Below are 22,697 nucleotides of genomic sequence, written 5' to 3'. Positions count from 1 at the left end.
CTTGAAATCAATATGTCTTTAGTTCAAACTGTTATACTGATATTTTAATAGAATTCACATTAAAATTTACATTTTGAAAAATCAGTGTCCATGGAAATAGCCAATAGTGCATTTGAGATATCCCTATATTATTTTAGTGAATTATCAAATACAATTTCTAAGCAAAATTTTGATATACAATATAAGGTTATGCATTTGTAAATTCCGATTCCAAATGAATTTAAATTTCAAATAATAAACATGGAAAATGCTTAGTTTATATGCAGTGTATGGGGAATATTGATGTATGTGTGTTAAAAATTACATTAAACTGTTGGGAATTAAACAGCATCTTTGACCTCTGGCACTAAGTTGTTAGTAACTATATATAGATTAAATAATTGTTTTGGTTGAAAGTAGTTGTACTGTATAGACACAGCCGACACAGACCCACGTTTGGGTAAAGACTGATGCCAAATATTGAAATAATTAAAACACTTGATAAATTTTTCTACTTATATGTACCCAAGTTTCACCATAACCGTAGAATTAATTTTTTCAAGGGTAGAGCTTTGATTGGATATAGCACAAGGTCATAATTTTGATGATCCTGGGTTCAAGACTAACATTAATCTGCCAAATCAGACTTTTCAGAGTCCTATATAGTCAATACTCACAGCAAGTATTGAGACAGAATATAGAAATTGTAATTTGAAATGGTTAGTGAAATCATAAAACACAGTAAGCCATATGATAATAAATTGTTTCTGCCAATTTTTCTCTAAATCATTTTCACACGAAAAAGTTAATTGATTGAAGATCTCTCTCTCTCTCTCTCTCTCTCTCTCTCTCTCTCTCTCTCCCCAAATACCATTAGGTTGTCGTAATCTGTCCGGAATTATCCGCTGTTCAGAATTACCTGAACATACCCTATCTGTTTCGTACCAAGAGAAAATAGTCTAATATAAATATTTATACATAATATGTAGATCTATAGCATGATCAAGACATTCCATAGAGAGAAGAAAAAAATCAGTAGGGTAGTCTTGTACTAAAATTGTGTGTGAAAGGGGGGGGGGCTCAAAAGAAAAACGTAAGATGAGGAGATAGCAAATCGTAAAACCGTAAATACATGTAGATCTAGTTGTGTGTGATTTTGTGAGGGGAGGGAGTCATTTCATGAAAAGTTATTTGAAGCGATATATAAATGTGCATATATATCAAATCATCGTTGCAAACCACGGTCAATGTACGATTCAGCTCTATCATTCTGACTGGGATGAGATTTGGTAGAATGACTATACATTTACAGAAAAGGAAATTAAAATAACTCAAAATGTAAAGAATACTTAAACTGATGATGAATTGCTTTTATATTTTACAGGTGTCTTCCGGTGCCCCCTTAATTCCTTGTATTTTTAAATGTTCAATTTCTTGGGTATTTCGGGTGTACTTTTACACAAAATATGTAAATACAGAGTATTTTTATTTCAATGCAATACATAAGTCTGATCTATATGTTTATGTGGGAGATTTGCCATGTGAACGTGATAAAGAGCGTAAGGTCTAAGCTAATGAATCATCCCTTGGAGCGAAACGTCCCGCATTAAATTTGGTCCTAGTTAGTTTTTTTTTAATTGGTATAAATTAAATTATTCTAGATTTATAATTCATGATATTCATGTTTTTCACTGATTATCTACACGTTATCACTTAAACATGAATGTATGATAGAAAAATTGGTAGGTGAATTAATTCCGAGGTACTATGGACGATCGGGTTCGGGATAACAATTTTGGCGTAGCTTTTATTGATGGCGGGACGCCGTGCCGCGGGTTAGACCAAAGTGAAGGTTTGTCCAGTTCAGAATATGTGTACAGTCTTGTAAATGATAAAATGTTGTTCAGTTTGACAGAAAAATGCATATCAATTACCTGTCTAGTAATAGATCATAAGATGTAAAGGTCTGTAAATTATACTGCTTAGTGTTAGTTTAAATCTCGTGACGTCACTGGTTTTTGGATACATTGTATGTCATCACATAATACATACGTAATTTGGTGCTTTAGATCTATATAGATATATACTTGAAATGCAATATGTATCATCCCTCATTAAATTGCTTTCGTCCTCGAAGACACGGCACAGCCCAGATTCTTTTACCCTGGCAGGACTTTCACCTGCAAGTCCAGGGGTGGTGTATCTTGTATTTAAACCTTTTCGATTTACGATAATTAACTGTATCCTATTTCCACTTTTACTGACCGTGTAGCATGTGACAGCGTGGCGAGAATTTCATCGTAATCGAAAGCAAGTTTCTTGACTATTTCTACCTACGTGGCTACCTAGGTAGGCTAGCTACCTAGGTATTTAAACCTACTTAAAGTAGCTACTTCAACCTACTTTTACCTGTTTTTAAAAATATAAATAAATAATGATTTTAAACAGGTCAGTCGTTTTATGTATCAAGTGCATGTGCACGGCAAAATTCAAGTGTAAATTTGAATACTTTACGAGGGTGGAGAAGGTTGGGGAAATGCATGAAAAATCGCCCCAAAAACCTTTAATGTAAAAATGCATGAAGGTAAACTTTAAAATTAAAATAATAAAGATTTGTAAGACATTCTAGACTTCTTATCACGTAGCTTTGATCTTAATTAGCTCCTAGAAAATGGAACTGGGTGGAATTATTGATGCAAATTTGAAAGGTTAGAAAGTAATCATATTTTGCCCAATATTTTTATGGTATTCATCGTCATTGTAAGTGAATCAAGAAATTTGGTACACACAATATTGCGCCGTTCCTGCGTTTGGCCACGAAATGCAAGTAAAGGAAAAAGTAGGTAAAAATAGCTACCTAGAGTAGGTTTAAATACCTTGGTAGCCATAAGTAGCTACGTAGGTAGAAATAGTCTTTGGGTTGGACCTGAATAAGTTGCTCAATAAAGCCAACGATTAAAAAATCCTGCCCCTCTATATAGATGACCGCTATATTCCTCCCTCCTTAAATTGTCTTTGTCCTCAAAGACACGGCACAGCCCAGATTCTTTTCCCTCTGGCAGGACTTTCACCTGCAAGTCCAGGGGTGGTCAACAGCACCAAAAACAGGAAGGGAGAAAATGCAACAGACCAGACCGGGATTCGAGCCTGGTTCACCTGAATTCTCTAGTCAAGTGCTCTACCAACTGAACTATCTGGCCACTGGCGATCGAAACCGGCTGGCCGCTACATATAAAGACAGTGTATTTATATATTTATATACAGCCCAATAGCTCAGTATTTTGTTACTAGCCTGAAAATACGGATCAGGCAACGAAATTAAGGGGAAATGCGAGTTAAAAATTGACATAGCGAGTGAAAAATCACAAGTGATCGCAGCTTTTTGCGAGTAAAAAAAACCCCGATCTTTTTTTCAAGATATCCTTGGTTTATTGGCTGTACTTTGAACTTTACAATAATTTTGTCTTGTGCATAGAAATGCTTTACAGAATGAATATACAAGTATTGAAAAAGTAAACGTTGATCGAATAAATAACTAAGGCCAAGGTCATCTCAGTCAGTGATGTCGAAGATGGCCTACTTCATGCACACTTTGGGCGCCTCAGAGACGTCTGATTTAAATAGCAAGCATGTTGATCTCGTCCGTGTTTACATTAAACAACACATGAAAGTGTTAGTGTCATGCTTCATGCAGTGTCCTGTAGTCTATAGCGAAACACTTAGAGTTCGCGATTTTTTTAAAATTAGAATTTTTTAGGTGAAATTTCCAAAAGTTTTGAAGATATAGTTAGAATTGACGCAGTCTTCAAGATTTCAAACCACATGATGTTGTAAATAGGTGGTAGATCTCTGGACAACGAGTTCACCGCACATGTGTACCCTATGACCCTCATCATGCACCAATGATACATGTATGTTGTCTGATAATTCATTAAAATTTAAATGAAAGAATTCTCAATATTATTTTTATTATTGCACTTTAAAGAAGATTTTTAAAAAGTGCCCTATATTTTGATATAGATACATGCTTGTTTTCTTAAATTCCTTTAAAATAGCAATCGATTGCAAAATGCTAGTAAAAGCTCAATTTTGCTAGTTGGAAAATAATCCACAAGCTAAAATTTGCTAGTAGTGAAAAAAGTTAATTTCGATCCCGGCGGATGTATGTTTAATTGCTGGGATAAAATTCAGAAATTCATTTCAAAATTAAGGATGATATCTCCCTTATGCATAACTCTGATCCTTAGACGAATTTGGCTCCATTTTTTGTGGCACTCTAGTTTTCCTCTTAGCTCTTCAAAATTTATTATTTCGAATTTCCAAAATTTCAGCTTGAGAATCACTGAAGAGACATTGTTTGTCGAAATGCGCATCTGGTGTATCAAAATTGGTACCGTATTAAAGTTTTACATAGCGGTGGAAGGATTTTTCGATCTTTGGCTTAATCTTATATGAGGATCTACATGTCCCAACAAAAGGATTTAAACGTGATGAATTACCCTTTAAACTGGAGAAATAACATAGAGTAATCACTAACTAGAAATTGATTGTTTCTTATCATTATCAGATTTCTGAAATGAATGCAAAAAGGAAAATCCGGAAGAGAAAAGTTGAAGAATCATTGCTGCTTAACTCTGAACAAAGAGAGTCTGATGAAAAGGAGAATTTTGAAGCAAAATTCATTAATGAAGAAATAGGTATTTGTATTAAGCAACTTCTTTGATTATCCAAGATTTTTCATTTATGAATTATAGTGCTAGGATCTAGAGAGGGCACACATATCATATGTTCAAAAAGAATACTCGCTATTTAAATACATGTATTTTTGTTTTGTTAGGGCAAGGTGTATTTGCCAAAAAAAATTTATTGAAGGGGAGATACTACTAGAATATAGGGGAGAACTCATCGAAGGAGATTTTGATTCTGAAGATGACACATATGTTTTTCAATTACACTTTAAAAGAAAGCAATTTTGGTAAGTATAGAGGCTAGATGCCATTCTATAGCTTTGTTATGTCTTTACAAGGGGCAGTCTATGCGAAAGACGTCGGACCTGACCGATGTACAGTGCCTGAGGTCCGATGCATCATTTTTTACACCGGATCGAAATGTCTGATGTCTCAGTGTCCGGTTTTGAACTTTACTATTTTGATGCGGAGTCATTTAATTATTTGTTATAAGAAAAAATAGCACACAAATCCAAATATGTAAATGAATGTGATTAAAACCGCATGGACCGTCTAAAGTATTATACGTTTCACTTTTTTACATTAGGTTTTTTGATCGTAGTTATACATATATATACATATTTATTCATATTGAATAATTCCCAAAATGTTGTTTTTTCCAAATCAATACAGCATAAGGTAGCTTTTGAAATTGTTGTCGCATCACCATAACATTTTGATATGTTTTATGTGTTATGATACAATTATTAGTTTGATAGCATCAATTTGACAACATGATACAAAAGAAGCCATGAGTTGATGAGTAAACAACAAACATTGTTTCAGTTTTGTTTTTATTTGCCACTGGATTAGTGATTTAATGTTATGGACTAGTGGATTTAAAAAGCTTGATTAGTCCTTGGATCAATGAATGTTGAGGAAAATTCATATGCCTGTGTAAGCATGCTAAGGCATTGAACCTCATCTGGGTTGAGGGTGTGGATAGTATCATGACCTAAAGTAGATCAAAGTGAACTGCTTTTTAGATTCTATAACTATCTTGATCATATCTTTCATGCTTTTAATCCACTGAACAGCCATTTTATGTATCATTTAATGCTTTAATTTCAATATTTTAATCTTTTAAAATTTGGATATAACTTGTGGCCGTTTCTTCAAAAAGTATGCTTTTAGCCAGATTTGTTTATTTCATTGTGAAAATTAATGTTGGTGATGAGGTTGTGTGTTTTATGATACATGTATGTTGATGCATAATTTTTATTATTACAGTCATTTTATTGACTTATTTTTCATTAAAACAGCATTGATGCTACAGAAAACAGATCATTTGGAAGATTACTAAATGATGAGCACAAAAAACCAAATTGTAAAGCAACGATAATTGAAGAAGATGGTAAACCCCATGTATATTTTGTTGCTGTCAGAGACATAAACACTGGGGAAGAACTACGATATAACTATGGTCCAGGAATTTATAGTTGGAGAACCTCTAAAACGGTATTTGAAACTTTTTGTTTTCCATTATTTAACTCTTGAAAGAATTTTGGGTTTATAAAGGAATCGTTTTATTATCATAATGTTTGCCTATCTATCCATCTGGTACTTTGCTAATTTGTAAATGTTCACATAGGGCTAAAATTTTTGAGCTATCAACTGGCAGTTTATGACTTAAATCAAGATTTTGCAAGTTAAATTAGGAGCTGATCGGTATTCTGCAACCGTAAATGTGTAACCAGGCTAGTTTTTTTTTTTTAATGGGATCAAACACTTAACTTCAGTCAAAATAGTCAAGATGTGGACTAATCAAAATAACATGTCATGTCTGTGTTTTTGACTGCATTTGTTATCAAGGAACTTTGCAAATATTGTAAGGAAATCAAAAGCTTTACTATTGGTGACCTTGATCTGAGAATGGCCTGTTAAATTTAAAATAAGGAGTCATTTGACGACTTTGTCCCAAAGTTTTTTTTTAGCCCAGTTATTGAGGTCAGATTAACATTAAATGAATATTATACATGTAGTATTCAGATTTGTGCATTTATTAGGCAAAAAGAAATATATGTTAGTTTCCACTTTCATCTCAATATTATCAAGGGTTGGTAGGTGTAGGTAGTGTGTTGTTGGGTGTTTTTTTTCTCTCGATTTTATAGGTTGAATTATTTTTTAATGATTCAGTATTCTACTATGCATGAAATGTATAATTTAGTAATCAAATAAAAGTTATATGATAAATCAAAACAGTTCTTCCACTGTACTGTATACGAAAACTGTTCTGGTGTTTTGGAAGTATGTGCGTAATAGATAACTTAATAAGTTAATAAATATACTCTAGTTGTAGTGATGACATTTGCTAAGTCTGTGAGAATGGGGGGAAAATATGTTGGGGTCGGCAGAAATTTTTAGGGTCGGTCGGGAAAGTGGAAACCAATATATATTTTTGGGCCTTACAAAGAATGATGCATGTTTGTAGCTTAACTCGGGATAGAGTGAAAAATATATTTAGCATGTATAATATGAATTAAGTGATAAAGTTTTCTGTCATCCAATGCAAATTTGAATTAGTGTCTTTTCTTCTTTAACTGCTTTATATTTACAATGTATGTGTTGACATTTAGAAATGTATTTAATTAAGTAGGACTTAATTCCACTGAAGGTACTAAAAGAATAAAAACACTTCTATAGACAGTAATTCATAACATTTGTGAATGCTGTTAATGATTTTTTGAAATATTGTTTAGCGCCAAAGATGCAAAATAGGTGGAGACAAAGACTCTAAGCAAGGATCCACCAACAAAGATTCACACTCTACACGAGGAGCCACCACCAAAGATTTAGACTCTCCAAGAGGATCCACCACCAAAGGTTCACATTCAGGCTCTCCACGAGGAGTCACCACCAAAGATTCAGACTCTATGGGAGGATCCACCACCAAAGATTCACATTCACACTTTACGCGAGGATCCACCACCAAAGATTCACACTCAGACTCTACACAAGGAGCCACCACCAAAGATTCACACTCAGACTCTACACAAGGAGCCACCATCAAAGATTCACGCCAAGACTCTACACGAGGAGCCACCACCAAAGATTCACACTCAGACTTTACACAAGGAGCCACCACCAAAGATTCACACTCAGACTCTACACAAGGAGCCACCACCAAAGATTCAGACTTTACACAAGGAGCCACCACCAAAGATTCACACTCAGACTCTACACAAGGAGCCACCACCAAAGATTCAAACCAAGACTCTGCACAAGGAGCCACTACCAAAGATTCAGACTCTACAGGAGGATGCACCACCAAAGATTCAGACTCTCCGCAAGGAGCCACTACCAAAGGTTCACATTCAGACTCTATGCGAGGGGCCACCACCAAAGATTCAGACTCTCCACGAGGAGCCATCACCAAAGATTCAGACTATCCACGAGGAGCCACCACCAAAGATTCAGACTCTCCGCGAGGAGCCACCACCAAAGATTCAGACTATCCACGAGGAGCCACCACCAAAGACTCAGACTCTATGCAAGGAGCCACCACCAAAGATTTAGACTCAGATTCTATGCGAGGAGCCACAACCAAAGATTTAGACTCAGACTCTATGCGAGGAACCACCACTAAAAAGTCAGACTCTACACGAGGAGCCACCACCAAAGATTCACGCTTAGAAGGTATATAAATATATATGTGTACAGTGTATATGTGTATTTGCTCTTGGAAATGCAAAATTATGATAGAAACATTGACAATGAAATAACTTATTAAAAAGGCTTATATTTTGCATAAAAATATAAACATATGAATATTAAAAGTTTTTTTCTTTTTGGGGGCAAACTGAAATTAATTTTGACAATTTAAATTTCTGTCATGGTCACCCAAATGGCGAGTCCAATTTTCCAGTGTTGACCAGTGAATTCTACATTATTACATGAATTGAGAATTGCTTTGTAAATATAGTTCTTTTCTGAAATTTATTCTCAACTTTGGTTGATAGATGTTGGGATGTGTCTTGCAAAAATAACGGTGATCAAGAAGGATGATAGTTTAGGAGCCATTTACCATATGAATGAAGAGGAATGTGTCATTGGAAGGTATAATTAAGTAATATAAAATGAATTTTTAATTTTTGTGTGTGTTATATTTGGAGATTTTACCACACAAATTTTTTTACAATTGCTAGAATTTTTTCACAGTAAAACTTTTCTAATCCAACATTTTCTGGAAAGAAAATGTGTGGGATAGTACATCAATCTATCATGCAATTTCATTTAATAAATAGAAGTATGCTTGCAGTAATGTGAATATTTGTAATATACATTAAAAATTCATGATTATTGACTTAAAAACAATGTGACTAAACTTATATTTTTAATATTTTAGATTTAATACTCTTTTTATTGATTTGTAGTGGAAGAGAGTGTAATATAAAAGTGTCCCTAACAAATGTTGACAATATTCATGCAGTTGTTGCAGTTGACAGATTCAAGGTAACGTACTATCTATATGTAAATCATTAGATCTCCACTCGGTGTGTGCCTTGTAGTGATTGGTCTTTCCGTCTATTTTTCTAATTTAATTTGTGTGGAGCAAACTTCACTCATAGAGTGTCCATGAGTAGAGTGTGCTGTGACTTTGAACCAATTTTATGGATCATGGGTCAAAGTCATAAACAACTTTTGTGTTGAATCCTTGTCCAGAGCATATTTTTCCTCTCCTTGACCCAATCTTTCTTATCCTTCACACATAAGAGTGCTTTTGGGAAGATTTTTAGTGCCCTTTAACCAATTCTATGGATCAAAGGTCAATGTATGAAAAATGTCACTGTAAAATCCTTGTATAGAACATATTTTCTCTCCCCTTGGTCCAGTCTTTGCCAAAACTTCACCCACAGATTATCTCTGGGTTTAAGGGTGTATTAATATTAAACCAATTCATTTAAGATCAAAGGTCAAGGTTAAAAAAATTCTGTAAATCTTTATGAGGTTTATGCTTTCTCCCATTGGCCCAATCTGACTCATATTTAATCCAGAGTGCTTGATGGTTATGCATTTGCATTGACCTTGAACTAATTTCACAGAGTCAAGGGTTAAAGCAGATCTCTGTTTAAAATCCTTGTCATGAGCATATTTTTCTCCCTGTGGTCCTATCTTCTTCTTCTTCTTCCTGTAAGTACTGAACTGCCTCTGGCGTATTTTCGTACTGGCTCATATGTCATCCAAAAAGTGCCCATGGGTAAAATATAAGTCAGGAGTTGAGGTCATGTTCTTAATACATTCCTATATACAAGTCCTTTTCATCCCAATGACCCTTACAAAAAAAGTGGGGCCCTTTGAGATGATCTAGCTTACATATATTTTTCTTTAGTAGTCTAATTTGACTTACATGTACATTTGTAATAAACCTGACCAACATTTTTAGCAGTACTCTTTAAACAGTATCTCTAAAGTTCTTTAAGTCTTACTTTGATTTTCCCCTACAATTTTACTAAAATGTATTTTTAAAAAAATATTTATTTTTCTACTTTTATAAATTCCTCATCCTGTTTGTACAGCAAATGCTTTATATGATCCTTTCTTTGATTATCCACATTTCCAATTTTTCAGGCTTCCGTAACAAATTTTAGTAAAAAGTTTCCTGTCATTCTCAATGGAAAACCAATTGAAATTGGCAAAGAATTGAATGATGGAGATATGTTGGTCATTGGTGGCAGAAAATTTTTATTCAATCATAAGAAAAGTAAGTACATTGTTATTTGATACTTGTCAAAAACATGATTATGAAACTTCAAAATATTTTTAGATTGGACGTTGTACAATATAGTTATCTTAGTTTGATGGATTAGTAATGTGTGTTCCATAGACTCTATGAAACTTATATTTAAGTCACCAGAAACACCTACCATTTACAGTTCAAGTTTTGAACCTTTATATTGATTATAAGAAGCAACTAGGCAAATCAAAGAGGTCAATGATTGGGAGTTAGTGAAATCTCGGATATATGGCTGACCACGACTCACCTGTTGGTATTTCTGATTACTCCTTTTTTGTTGTTACAATATTAAATAAAAAAACTTACAGAAATACAACATTTTAAATAGTTTGTTTATATTAATAAAGAGGTTCTACTTCAATAGCCTAATTTTAAAGATTTATGTGATTTAAACGATGCAAGATTTGAAAAAAAGTAAACAATAGGACATGCAATAAGTCACAAAATTTCAAAAAGTTGCAAATCCCTTGTTATTTATGGCTCCGGTTGCATGCGTACATTCAATGTACTTATTTACACATAAACACTAATGGTGCTTTGTAAGATAGCATGTTGTCAAATAAAATTAGGTATTTACAAATATATATAGTAAATACTAAAAGTGCATGTTGAGGGACACATACTTCTGTATTAACACATGATAAATGGTAATAGAGTTATTTACACATGGTAAACATGGATGTTGCATGGTGAGGTATGATGTATGCATTAAATGCGAATGTTGCATAGTGAGGTATTTAATGTTAACACATGTATGGTAAACACAGATGTTGCATAGTGAGGTATTTAATGTTAACACATGTATGGTAAACACAGATGTTGCATAGTGAGGTATTTAATGTTAACACATGTATGGTAAACACTAATGTTGCATAGTGAGGTATTTAATGTTAACACATGTATAAATACAGATGTTGCATAGTGAACTATTTAATGTTAACACATGTATGGTAAACACTTATAGTGCATAGTGAGCTATAAATACCCGAGGAATTAAATGTTTTTTGTATGCAACATGTTCAAATACACTTTCATTGTAATAATATTTTGACTTAATAATTCAAATGATCTCTTCAACATTGTTATTGAACTTGCAAAAGAAATACAGAGAGTATAGAGGAACAGTTGAAAAATGAAGTCATATAAATTTCAGAGATATTTCTTGCTAAATTTGAAACATTATTTTAAATCCATTTTATGGTTTATTTAGGTTGCAATAGTCACTCGGATCTTTTTGAGGACTCGTCTGAACATTCTGATCCTTTTGACCCAGACTATGAAATGTCAGAGGATGCAGACAATGTGACTTCAGAAGACAGTTGTGATGAAATAATTGAGGAAGAAGTTGAACTTGTTTCAGATTCAGGTTCGGATGTTATTCCTTATCAAGGACCACTCCAATTTTTGGACCAGGAGGAAACAGTTAGTTCAACATCAGAGCTTATGGCTTTAAATTCAGCATCAAAGCACCAAAAGCAAAGAGCTACAGATTTTGTAATCAAGAATGACATCATTTCAAGTACCGTTAAAGATGTGGAAGTTCAGCAATCTGGGAATCAGGATGGGATTCGTGTTTGGGACAAGGTACACTATTGTGTGTACTGCGAAAAAGGATTCACCAATATAACTAAACATTATTTGGGAGTACATTCAAATGAAACAGATGTGCAACATATCAAATCTCATCCTTTAAAGTCCACCAATAGAAAACTTGCCCTAATGAAGCTGAGAAACAGTGGTGATTTTCAACACAATTATGAAGTGTTAAGAACACGCCATGGAACTTTAGTAACTTTTACTAGAAATTGGAATGAAACTTCTGCAGACCAATTTCTGCCTTGTCAATATTGTTTGGGATTTTTCCTTAAATCTTCTTTATGGCGACACACCAAAAATTGTCCGTTTGCTCCTGAAAGAAAAGAAAAATACAGAAAAGTATCATCACAATCCATGCTGCTTCTTCCAACTAGCACAGATGTTAGCGAAGGCCTAAGAGAAAAGGTATTAAGCCGAATGTCTGCTGATGAAATTAGTATAGCAGCCAGGAATGATCCTATTATTGTGAGAGTTGGGGAAAAACTTTATCAGAAACATGGACACTTGACTCACCTCTATACATATGTAAGTCAAAAGATGAGAGAACTTGGAAGATTACTGATTTTACTTAGAGAAACTGACAAAGATATTAATTCTCTAGATGATGCAATCCATCCAAAGAAGTACCCTGCTGTGGTAAAATGTACAAAAACATTATGTGGCTTTCAAGAAAACTCAAATTCATACAATAATCCATCCTTAGCACTGAAGTTGGGACATTCTCTTAAAAAATGTGCAAAAATCAAAAATTCCTTAGCCCTGATTCAAGGAAATGGAGATTCAACCAAAGACGCAGAGGGATTTTTCACTCTGTGTGAAAACGAATGGACTGATTCAGTCTCAAGCAGTGCATTTCAGACGTTGGCATCAAACAAATTGAACAAAGGTCATGGGTTACCTCTCGCAGAAGACATCCAAAAAATGCAAACTCTTCTTAAGGAAAAAACTGAAGAGCTTGTTATTCAGCTACAAAAATCAGTGAAGAATTCTGTATGGGATGAGCTGAATCAAGTGACATTGGCCAGACTTGTGATGTTTAACAGACGCAGAGGTGGAGAGTCAGAGAGAATGACACTTGCGTCTTTCTGTGAAAAAAGGTCAAAGAGTGACTCACTAAAAGAAATTGAAGATTCCTTAAAACCACTTGAAAGAATCCTCTGCAAAACCTTTTCAAGAGTTGAAATTCGTGGAAAAAGAGGACGTATGGTCCCAATCTTAATAAAACCAGCACTAGAGAGGAGCATAGTTTTGCTAAATGAAACCAGGGAACAGGCTGGAGTAAGTAAAAGCAATCCTTATGTCTTTGCCAGGTCAGGCTTCAGTTCCCTTAACCCAATCCGAAGCTCAGATTGTCTTCGAAAGTTTGCTGAAGAAAGTGGGGTTAAAAACACTCGGAATTTGACTAGTACAAAGCTGAGGAAACACGTTGCTACAGTATCACAAATTTTAAATTTAGAGAAAAGTGACATTGAAATCATGGCAGGTTTCCTTGGACATGACATTAGGGTGCACACATCATTTTATAGGCTCCCAAGCGATACATTACAGATTGCAAGAATGGGAACAATTCTGACTGCTTTTGACAACGGAGAAATTTCAAAATACAGTGGAAAATCTTTGGACCAAATTGCCTGTGAAGGTATTTTTGTTATTCTAAAACAAAATTGCTTTAATTATTTGTGTATATAGGCCTAATTGATAATGTCAGAGCTAGGTTTTCAAATTATAGACCATTGTGGTCAATATTGGTCACATCAAAATATGAAAAGTTATATAGTCATATATTTGGAAGTTTTAAGATTACCCAGTTGTGAATTTTCAACCTCTTCCATGAAACTAACAGGTCATTTTCAATCAAAAATTATTTAAACCTCATATGGGTAGAGGGCTGAACTGCTGCTTTTGAAGCCCTCTCCTGAGGAACTTGTGGGTTGCAGAGACAAAATTTCTTATTTCAAAATCGTCTTCACTATTTGACACAAAGTGCATATTTACAACAAGCAAGTGTGCCTCAACATAAATGTGAAATTCCTTATGATAAGGTGTAATATATGCATAGTTGAAGAGTATGCTATCTTTAAAATCTTTGTTATCAAGACTGTAGGAGACACACTGAGTGCATAGTTATATATATAGATGTAGTTTAAACAATGTGACAGGTCTTGATTTATATTATAAATAACTCTGCCTGAGGTGGGGATTATTCTGTATACATCTCTTGATCCATGGTAATCTTCATTGTCAGTTATTTTCATATCATTTTTTTTATTGAAGACATTAAACTTGGCAATGAAGAAGGTGAAGAGGATATGAGCAGTAGTGGAGAGGAAAGTGATGAAGACAATTGTCACAGAGGAAAAATGAGGAAGCTGAATCCTCCAAAAGGTGAAAAAAAGAAGAAAAATTAAACAAAAGTTACATGCAGTACTTTAAAACCATTTGTAAACTTTGGCTTTCAGCCAAAAATATATTGTAATGAAAAAGAACTGCTATGCACACATATTCTGTCTTCAAAAAATTTCATAATTGACCAAATAAAAGTGTCAAATATGAAGGGGGAAAATGACTACTTTACACAGTGTACTGTGTTCAGAACAGGACATTTGTGATGTCGCACACTGTAGTATGCATTTTATGCAAGCAGTTTTTCAAATTTGGAAAGTAACGCACAGATGATATATATGGCCTCCTTTTAAAGTACAGTGCATGTATTATGAAGATGTTTTTCAGCATGAGCCAAAGGTTCAAGTGAGCTGATTTGTCTGTTATTGTCGTAAATTTTTCAAAATTGCATTTTCTCCAGAACCACTGTCAGAGCCATTTCAATCAAACTTCACACATGGGGCAAAAGGGATTCAAATTTCTTTAATTTTATTGGAAAATAATTACATGTAAGAATTCGTGAAAATTTGGTGGCATCTTCAAAAAATCTTCTAAAGAACCAATGGACCAAAAACATGAAACTTTAAAGAAAGCATCCCAGCATAGTGTAGATTCAAGTTTGTTTGAGTTTGTCCTCTTGTATTCAGGCCCTGTGTTGGACTGAATTGGTCATTGTTTTAGCTCACCTGAGCTGAAAACTCAAGTGAGCTTTTCTGATCGCCTGTTGTCCGTCGTCTGTCTGTAAACTTTTTACATTTCCGACTTCTTCTCCAGAACCACTGGGCCAATTTCAACCGAACTTGGCCAAAAGCATCCTTGGTGAAGGGCTTTCAAGTTTCTTCAAATGAAGGGCCATGTCCCTTTCAACGGGGAGATAATCGCAAAAATAGGGTGGGTCATTTAAAAATCTTCTTCTCAAGAACCAATGGGCCAGAAAAACTGAAATTTACATGAAAGTATCCTGACATAGTGCAGATTCAAGTTTGTTAAAATCATGCCCCTGGGAGTTGGATGGGGCCACAATAAAGGATCAAAGTTTTACATAGAAATATATAGGAAAAATGTTTAAGAATCTTCTTCTCAAGAACCACTGAGCCAGAAAAGCCGAGATTTACATGAAAGCTTTCTGACATAGTGTACATTCAAATTTGTTAAAATCATGGCCTCCCGGGGGTAGGATGGGGCCACAAGGGGAAATCAAAGTTTTGCATACAAATATATAGGGAAAACCTTTAAAAATCCCCTTCTAAAGAACCACTGAGCCAGAAAAACTGATATTTACATGAAAGGTTTCTGACATAGTGCAGATTCAAGTTTGTTCAAATCATGGTCCCCGGGGGTAGGATGGGACCACAAGGTGGGATCAAAGTTTTACATACAAATATAGGGAAAATCTTTAAAAATATTCTTCTCAAGAACCAATGAACTAGAAGAGTTGAGATTTACATGAAAACTTCCTGACATAGTGCAGATTCAAGTTTGTTCAAAGTATGACTCCCAGGGGTAGGTTGGGGTTACAATAGGGGATGAAAGTTTTGCATACAAATATATAGGGAAAATCTTTAAAAATATTCTTCTCAAGAACCATTGGGCCAAAAGAAGTTGACGTTTACATGAAAGCTTTCTGACATAGTGCAGATTCAAGTTTGTAGAATTCATGGCCTCCAGGGGTAGGTTGGGGCTACAATAGGGACTAAGGTTTTACATGCAAATATATATGGAAAGTCTTCAGATATGGGCCAAGGTGACTAAGGTGAGCAATGTGGCCCATGGGCCTATTTAAAGTTTATCACACTGTGTACTCTTATGTTCTTTACCCTTCAACTTTTGTATGAATGAGCTGCATGAATATTATAATGATCATAAGGTCCTCAGCAAACTAGTTTTGGTGACATGAATCCAGAGCCTAGAGTTCCAAGCAAAGTTGGGTGACAGTTAAGATCCAATGGCCTCTTGCTAACATTAAGGTCACCTGAGTCACTACATTCATCTCTTGGAATCCTTTTCTGTCTGACATTTTGTACGAACATAATTATCATATGATAGTACTGGACCAGAATCGATAGGAAACAGGTAGCAAAATGGTTCATTTCATGCCATTTTCCCTCTTTCTGGGCCTTTGGTTGGGGCAAAAAATGATGCACTCTTTATAAATCTTGTATTTCTGCATACATGACTTTAACTTGAAGGGGAAAAAATACCCCAAACATCTTTACTTCTGGAAAGCATGCAAAAAGTCACTTCACTATACACTGCAGTGAAATTGTGTAGGTTTATTTATTGGTAGTATTTTGTTGAATCTGCTTTTAGAGACCATTTTCAAGCATTATCTGTATCTTTGAAGTTTAGACTGGAATTTTTTATGTTTTTACATTAAAATCCATGGGCTTATTTATATTTTTAGAAGCTGCAGAGAGTGAATCTGACAGTGAAGAGGACAATGAGAATGCACATGGCATGGCTAAGAAAGAAAGGGAACATGGGAAAAATACAAAAACAGGTATGAAAACAGAAGATTTTTATGAACCACATTTCATTTTCTTAACAATCAAAGCAGATTGGTGTTTTTTATTTCTGTGAAGTTTCATTAAGATTGTCGAAGCCATCTGAGGGAAAATTCACAGACAAAATGATAGGTCTAGCAGTAACAATATATAACATTTTTGTATTAGTTTTCGCGATATGTCACAAATTTGATATTTTTCACCATATACCCTTTTCACACTGGAAACGATTATAATGACTCTATGAAACAGTTATATCACTCGGGAAACAGTTATAATGCCCTCCAAAACAACTATATCATCCCTCATGTGCATGAATTCTGAAATTCAAAACTGTGGTTGCTACATGAATGTAAACGGCTAAATTCAAACTCTTCGATTTGTGCATTTTTATTCAGAGGATTTGGATAATCTAACAAAGGAGAAAGTTTTTAGCAAACACTATGGAATTAATTAACTCAAGTTTGGCCATTTTACAAAACATTCTGTGAAGAAACTCTACGTTTATACTCAAAGGGAAAAACTGCAAGATATTCTCAAGCTATTTTATTGAGGATAGCATAATTCAGATGGGGAAATCTATGCAAAAAGAAGCATTATTTCCATAAGGTATGATCTTCAGAAACATTTCTTTAAACGGAGAGAAGTTGATGTGTAAATGATTTAGATTTTAAAGAAGCAAAAAACGTATTTCTGGCCGTGTGTACAAAAATTTCCATAAAAGTTTCGGCCGGTTTGAATTCTGAATATCAACAACAGCCGCGTTAACATACATTATCATTATTGTCATGATTTGTAAAACTAACTTTTCCACTTTGGTCAAATTTTGCATTACATTCGTGTGTCAAATAATGTATGATAAGTGTCTTAATGAATTAACCTCTTTGGTTTTGTTCTTTTAAAATGTTATATATCATACCCCTTGATGACTGGAAATCCCTTGAATGTTATGTCGCCCTCTGCCTATGGCATTGGGCAACATATCACCCAGGGCTTTCCTTTTATTATTATTGCACTTTATTTTCATATATTTTGATATAGAGGCATGCTTGTTTTCTTCAATTCCTGTAAAAACAGCAATCAATTGAAAAATGATAGTAAAATCTTAATTTTTCTACTTGGAAAATAATCCACTAGCTAAAATGTGCTGGTAGTGAACCCAGTTAATTTTGATCCCTGTTGAGAAATGAACTTAACTGACCCTCTGCTCAAGAAAGCTAGGGTGGAGGAGCAAACACGTGTACATATATTTATTGACGAAAAGATGAAACAAACTTTTGCTCTTTTTTTAAGGCTCCTCAAAGAAACCAGGAAGTGATGACCAATACATGAAAGGGAAACCTAAAAGAGGTTTGTAAATATTTTTAAACAATTATCACATGCACAGAGAGTAAAAGCTTACCTTAATGTGTGCAAATATTTTCAATATTAGTCAATTGTAACAGAGTATTTCTTTCTTTTGTACAGTGCCAAATACACGGCATCAGTGGACACAAGATGAGAAAGCTGCCCTATTGAGAAAGTTTAAGAAGCCTATTTCTTTAGGAAAAACACCTGGCCAATTGGATTGCTTAAATGCTATTAGGCAAGAGACATGTTTAGCCAAGTTCACTTGGAAACAAATAAAGTTTGCTGTAAAAAATATCATTACATCTGAAAGAAGACAAGTGAAGAAAATGACAAAACAGGTGTAGATTTCTTTGCAAAGAATGCAAAAAATATCTTCAAAGAGATGTAACTGGATAGGTGATGTAAGAGATGTAACTCAGATGATTTAAAAGATGTAACTTAGAGAGATGATGTAACTTGGATATATTACTTTATTTTCATTTCACTTGTACCATAACTATTTTCCCCCTTCCTGTCCTTATTCTGTAATGTTTTTTAAACTGATTTTTTAAATTTTGCCTATTGTGTTTTGGTACAAGTTTGATCAAAATTGGGGAAACTTCCTTTGTAACTTCATTATATTCATTCCCGCGGAACTAATTGGTAATGCCAACTTGATGCAACCCGTGAAAAACTTTCTTGCAAGCTGGTCTCTTGGAAGAGATCTGCCATGAATATGTGTTTGTCCATCTTTCATCCATCTGTCCATTTGTCACACTTTATCTTTAGTTAAGTTTCAAAGAAATTGTAGAATATACTTTTATTGAATTCCATATGCTGATAGATATTGGTTAGTGTTATTCAATTGCATGTTAACTTTCCTTTGGTCTTAACCTTACTTTTCTTGAATTTGCATTTAGTTCAGTATCAAAGAAAAGATATTTCTAGGAAAACTCATACACTAATACATATTGGTAAGAGCTATTCAACTGTGTCAAAAATTGTTGGTCTTAAGTTCACTGTTACTCATTTTGTGTTTAACTTAGTTATCAAGATTTTTTTCTTCAAATTATATATTAGTAAGAGCTATCCAACTGCATCAAAATTTTCTTTACCTTGACCTTCCGTATGACCTTTACCTCACTATTCCTTAATTTGTAATTAGCTCATTTTCAAAAAAAGTATTCCGGATATTTCTATTAAAACTCATACACTGGTACATACTCATGAGAATTATTCAATTTAATATAAGTCTGACCTTAACCTTGCAATTCGTCATTTTGCATTTACTTAAAGGATGAACTTTAAACAATTAAGTTATTCCTTCTTTCATCATATATTACTATAAGCTCAGACCAAAGAAGCAGGATATTATTTTTTTGTTCATTTTACAATACAAATGTACATTGGGTGGGACATTCATGTCCTATAGACATGTTTCTAGTTCATTGATGTTTTAGAAATGTGAAGCTTTTCGGCTTACCTCTGATAAAATACTTTGAAATAGCCATGGACTGAGAAACAATAAAATAAAGTTTATTCTTATATCAGTTGTTTTAATGCATATTTTTTAAGAAGGTTATGTTACATGGAATGTAAAAATGAATTGAATCTTTGAACACTGGGTCCTTTTGATGTATGCTGTAGCGCTGTAGACAATGCGTCCTATGTGTACATTTATATGCATAGAAAGTATACATATATAACATTTGAGAAATGAGTTAATTTGATAGTACATACTAGTCAGAGTAGCAGATATTGTCACTTAAATACATCTACAAGCTATGGTAAAAGAAACGATGCTAAACTATTACACTGCGAATGAATAATAAAAAAGAAAGCATTAATTTTCCATAAGTTTATATTGGTACACATAGGAAATGGAGAAATGTCTAATACGTGAAGCATACAATGAAAGTGTGTTGTAATGCTTGCATAATGAAGGGACATTTAGAAACATTGAATATGCATATTGAGATTTTTGTATACACAGAGTAAACACTTACAGTGCATTGTGAGGTTCATGTATATACGCAGGGGAGACACTCCTAGTGCATAGTGAGGTTCATGTGTATAGACAGGGGAGACACTCCTAGTGCATAGTGAGGTTCATATATATACACAGGGGAGACACTCCTAGTGCATAGTGAGGTTCATATATATACACAGGGGAGACACTCCTAGTGCATAGTGAGGTTCATGTGTATACACAGGGGAGACACTCCTAGTGCATAGTGAGGTTCATATATATACACAGGGGAGACACTCATAGTACATTGTGAGGTTCATGTGTATACACAGGGGAGACACTCCTAGTGCATAGTGAGGTTCATGTGTATACACAGGGGAGACACTCCTAGTGCATAGTGAGGTTCATATATATACACAGGGGAGACACTCATAGTGCATTGTGAGGTTCATGTGTATACACAGGGGAGACACTCATAGTACATTGTGAGGTTCTTGGGTATACACGGTAAAATCTTGTAGTGCATTGTGAGGTTATTGTGTATATACAGGGGAGACACTCATAGTACATTGTGAGGTTCATGTGTATACACAGGGGAGACACTCGTAGTGCATTGTGAGGTTCATGTGTATACACGGGAGACACTCAGTACATTGTGAGATTCTTGGGTATACACAGGGTAAAATCTTGTAGTGCATTGTGAGGTTCATGTGTATACACCGGGTAAACTCTTGTAGTGCATAGTGAGGTTCATGTATATACATGGGTAAGAACTTTTAGTGCATAATGGGATTCATCTAGGTAAACAAAAAATATTAGTAGATATTAAGGTATCAGTTGAGAGAAAGCACAGATTTATAATGCATTTTAGGTTTTAAAAAGAGATGGAAGAAAAATGCTAGTAGTTATAATCCCCGAAAACAAAGTTTTGAGGGTATTCAAAATTCGTTATGTCCATCCTTCTACCTGTATCACTTTCTTGTGCATACGATTTTTTTTTAAATGAAGAAACATCAGAAGCCCATGCATATTACAAAAGTTGTGTATATACCCATTATGTTCATAGAACGAATTTTATCTTACACATACCCAGGCATAATTCATTGCATTAATGTTTAGCAAATCAAAGTAAAATATAGTATGATATTTCGGTTTCCTGTTTCCCAAGAATCTGGTATAACAACAGAAAAGGCATTTGAACAATCAATGATAATTTCACATTTGGTGACTCTCGAAGTTTGGTAAAACTCGAAGAGTTGATCCCTAACCCTAACCCCGGATCAGCTCGGACGAACAGGACATGTCCTAATTCGCTCCGCTTTTATCACTGATTGGCAAGCCAAAACAAAAACAAAAAACATGTACTCTGCTTTGTAAATACGTTGGTAGATTAGTGTAGTTGTAGTGCTAGATGTATTTATATGTAGTTTGTATTATTGTTCTCTGTTGATATTGGTCACATTATGTAATTCTTTTCGTTTGTCCTGAAGAAGTGACGGTTCGTCCCGAAAATTTGACAATCAGTCTGGTTGTTCGTGTCGTTGGTCATTTTAGTGCTTTGTATATATATATATATATATATATATATCTCCAATAATAAAAGTCAAGAAACACAAAACTCGAATAACATTTCACTGTTAGCGCTTTCGGCTTCAATGCCTCTTCAGACAGTTATAAAAATTAAAGCATTAAAGCCGAAAGAGCTAACAGTGATATGTTATTCGAGTTTTGTGTTTATTGACTTTTATTATTGGATGTATTTACTGTATCAAATACCGAATTCTTTATTTACTATATATATATATATATATATATATATATATATATATGCGCATTAACATGTTTTTTGGTGGGTTTTTTTTTTTTGGCTTGCCAATCAGTGATATATATATATATATATATATATATATATATACACACACATATATATATATATATATATATATATATATATATATATATATTATATATATATATATAAAGCACTAAATAATCACAACTAGGTACTGAAAATTTTCGCCCCAGCCCGGGGTCGAACCAGCGACGTACGGCACCCACCGCCTAGCAAGATTGTCAAACCAGTGCGTAAGTCCACTCGGCCACAACGACTTGCGCACTGGTTTGACAATCTTGCTAGGCGGTGGGTGCCGTACGTCGCTGGTTCGACCCCGGGCTGGGGCGAAAATTTTCAGTACCTAGTTGTGATTATTTAGTGCTTTATATATTTATTAATTGATTATCACATGTATCGTTTAGATCCTAGGGGTAAACGTAAAATTGGGTGTTATAATTGTTTGTTTGTGCTTTATATATATATATATATCTTCATGTTAATGTTAACTTATGCCTCGTTCACACGAAGAATTTAATTCGCATTAAACGTAAGTTAATGCGAATTAAATCTGAACAGCGTTCACACGGAGATTTTAATGCGCATTAGTTCACTTCGATTTAAAATTGACTTCGCGATTTAATGC

General features: G+C 34.3%; 1 protein-coding gene across 1 annotated transcript; it reads left to right on the top strand.

Moving 5' to 3' along the window:
* Window positions 1-1,775: 1,775 nt before the first annotated feature.
* On the top strand, window positions 1,776-19,798 carry LOC125653612 (uncharacterized). The gene is made up of 13 exons (XM_056151645.1): window positions 1,776-1,831; window positions 4,547-4,676; window positions 4,817-4,954; window positions 5,969-6,164; window positions 7,406-8,342; window positions 8,666-8,762; window positions 9,080-9,158; window positions 10,275-10,407; window positions 11,651-13,675; window positions 14,311-14,421; window positions 16,823-16,918; window positions 18,216-18,272; window positions 18,390-19,798. Exons 5-13 carry the CDS (start codon window positions 7,580-7,582, stop codon window positions 18,614-18,616), a joined length of 3,588 nt encoding a protein of 1,195 aa, XP_056007620.1. The 5' UTR covers window positions 1,776-1,831; window positions 4,547-4,676; window positions 4,817-4,954; window positions 5,969-6,164; window positions 7,406-7,579; the 3' UTR covers window positions 18,617-19,798.
* Window positions 19,799-22,697: the final 2,899 nt, after the last annotated feature.

The sequence above is a fragment of the Ostrea edulis genome, chromosome 10 (genome assembly GCF_947568905.1).
Source record: "Ostrea edulis chromosome 10, xbOstEdul1.1, whole genome shotgun sequence".
Taxonomy (NCBI): domain Eukaryota; kingdom Metazoa; phylum Mollusca; class Bivalvia; order Ostreida; family Ostreidae; genus Ostrea; species Ostrea edulis.
This window is presented reverse-complemented; position numbering and strand designations above follow the sequence as displayed.

Coding starts and splice junctions, on each gene's coding strand:
- LOC125653612 (XM_056151645.1), top strand. CDS start 7,580: ATGGGAGGATCCACCACCAAAGATTCACATTCACACTTTACGCGAGGA. Junction 8,763..9,079: donor GAGGAATGTGTCATTGGAAG/GTATAATTAAGT, acceptor ATTGATTTGTAG/TGGAAGAGAGTGTAATATAA. Junction 13,676..14,310: donor GGACCAAATTGCCTGTGAAG/GTATTTTTGTTA, acceptor TTTTTATTGAAG/ACATTAAACTTGGCAATGAA.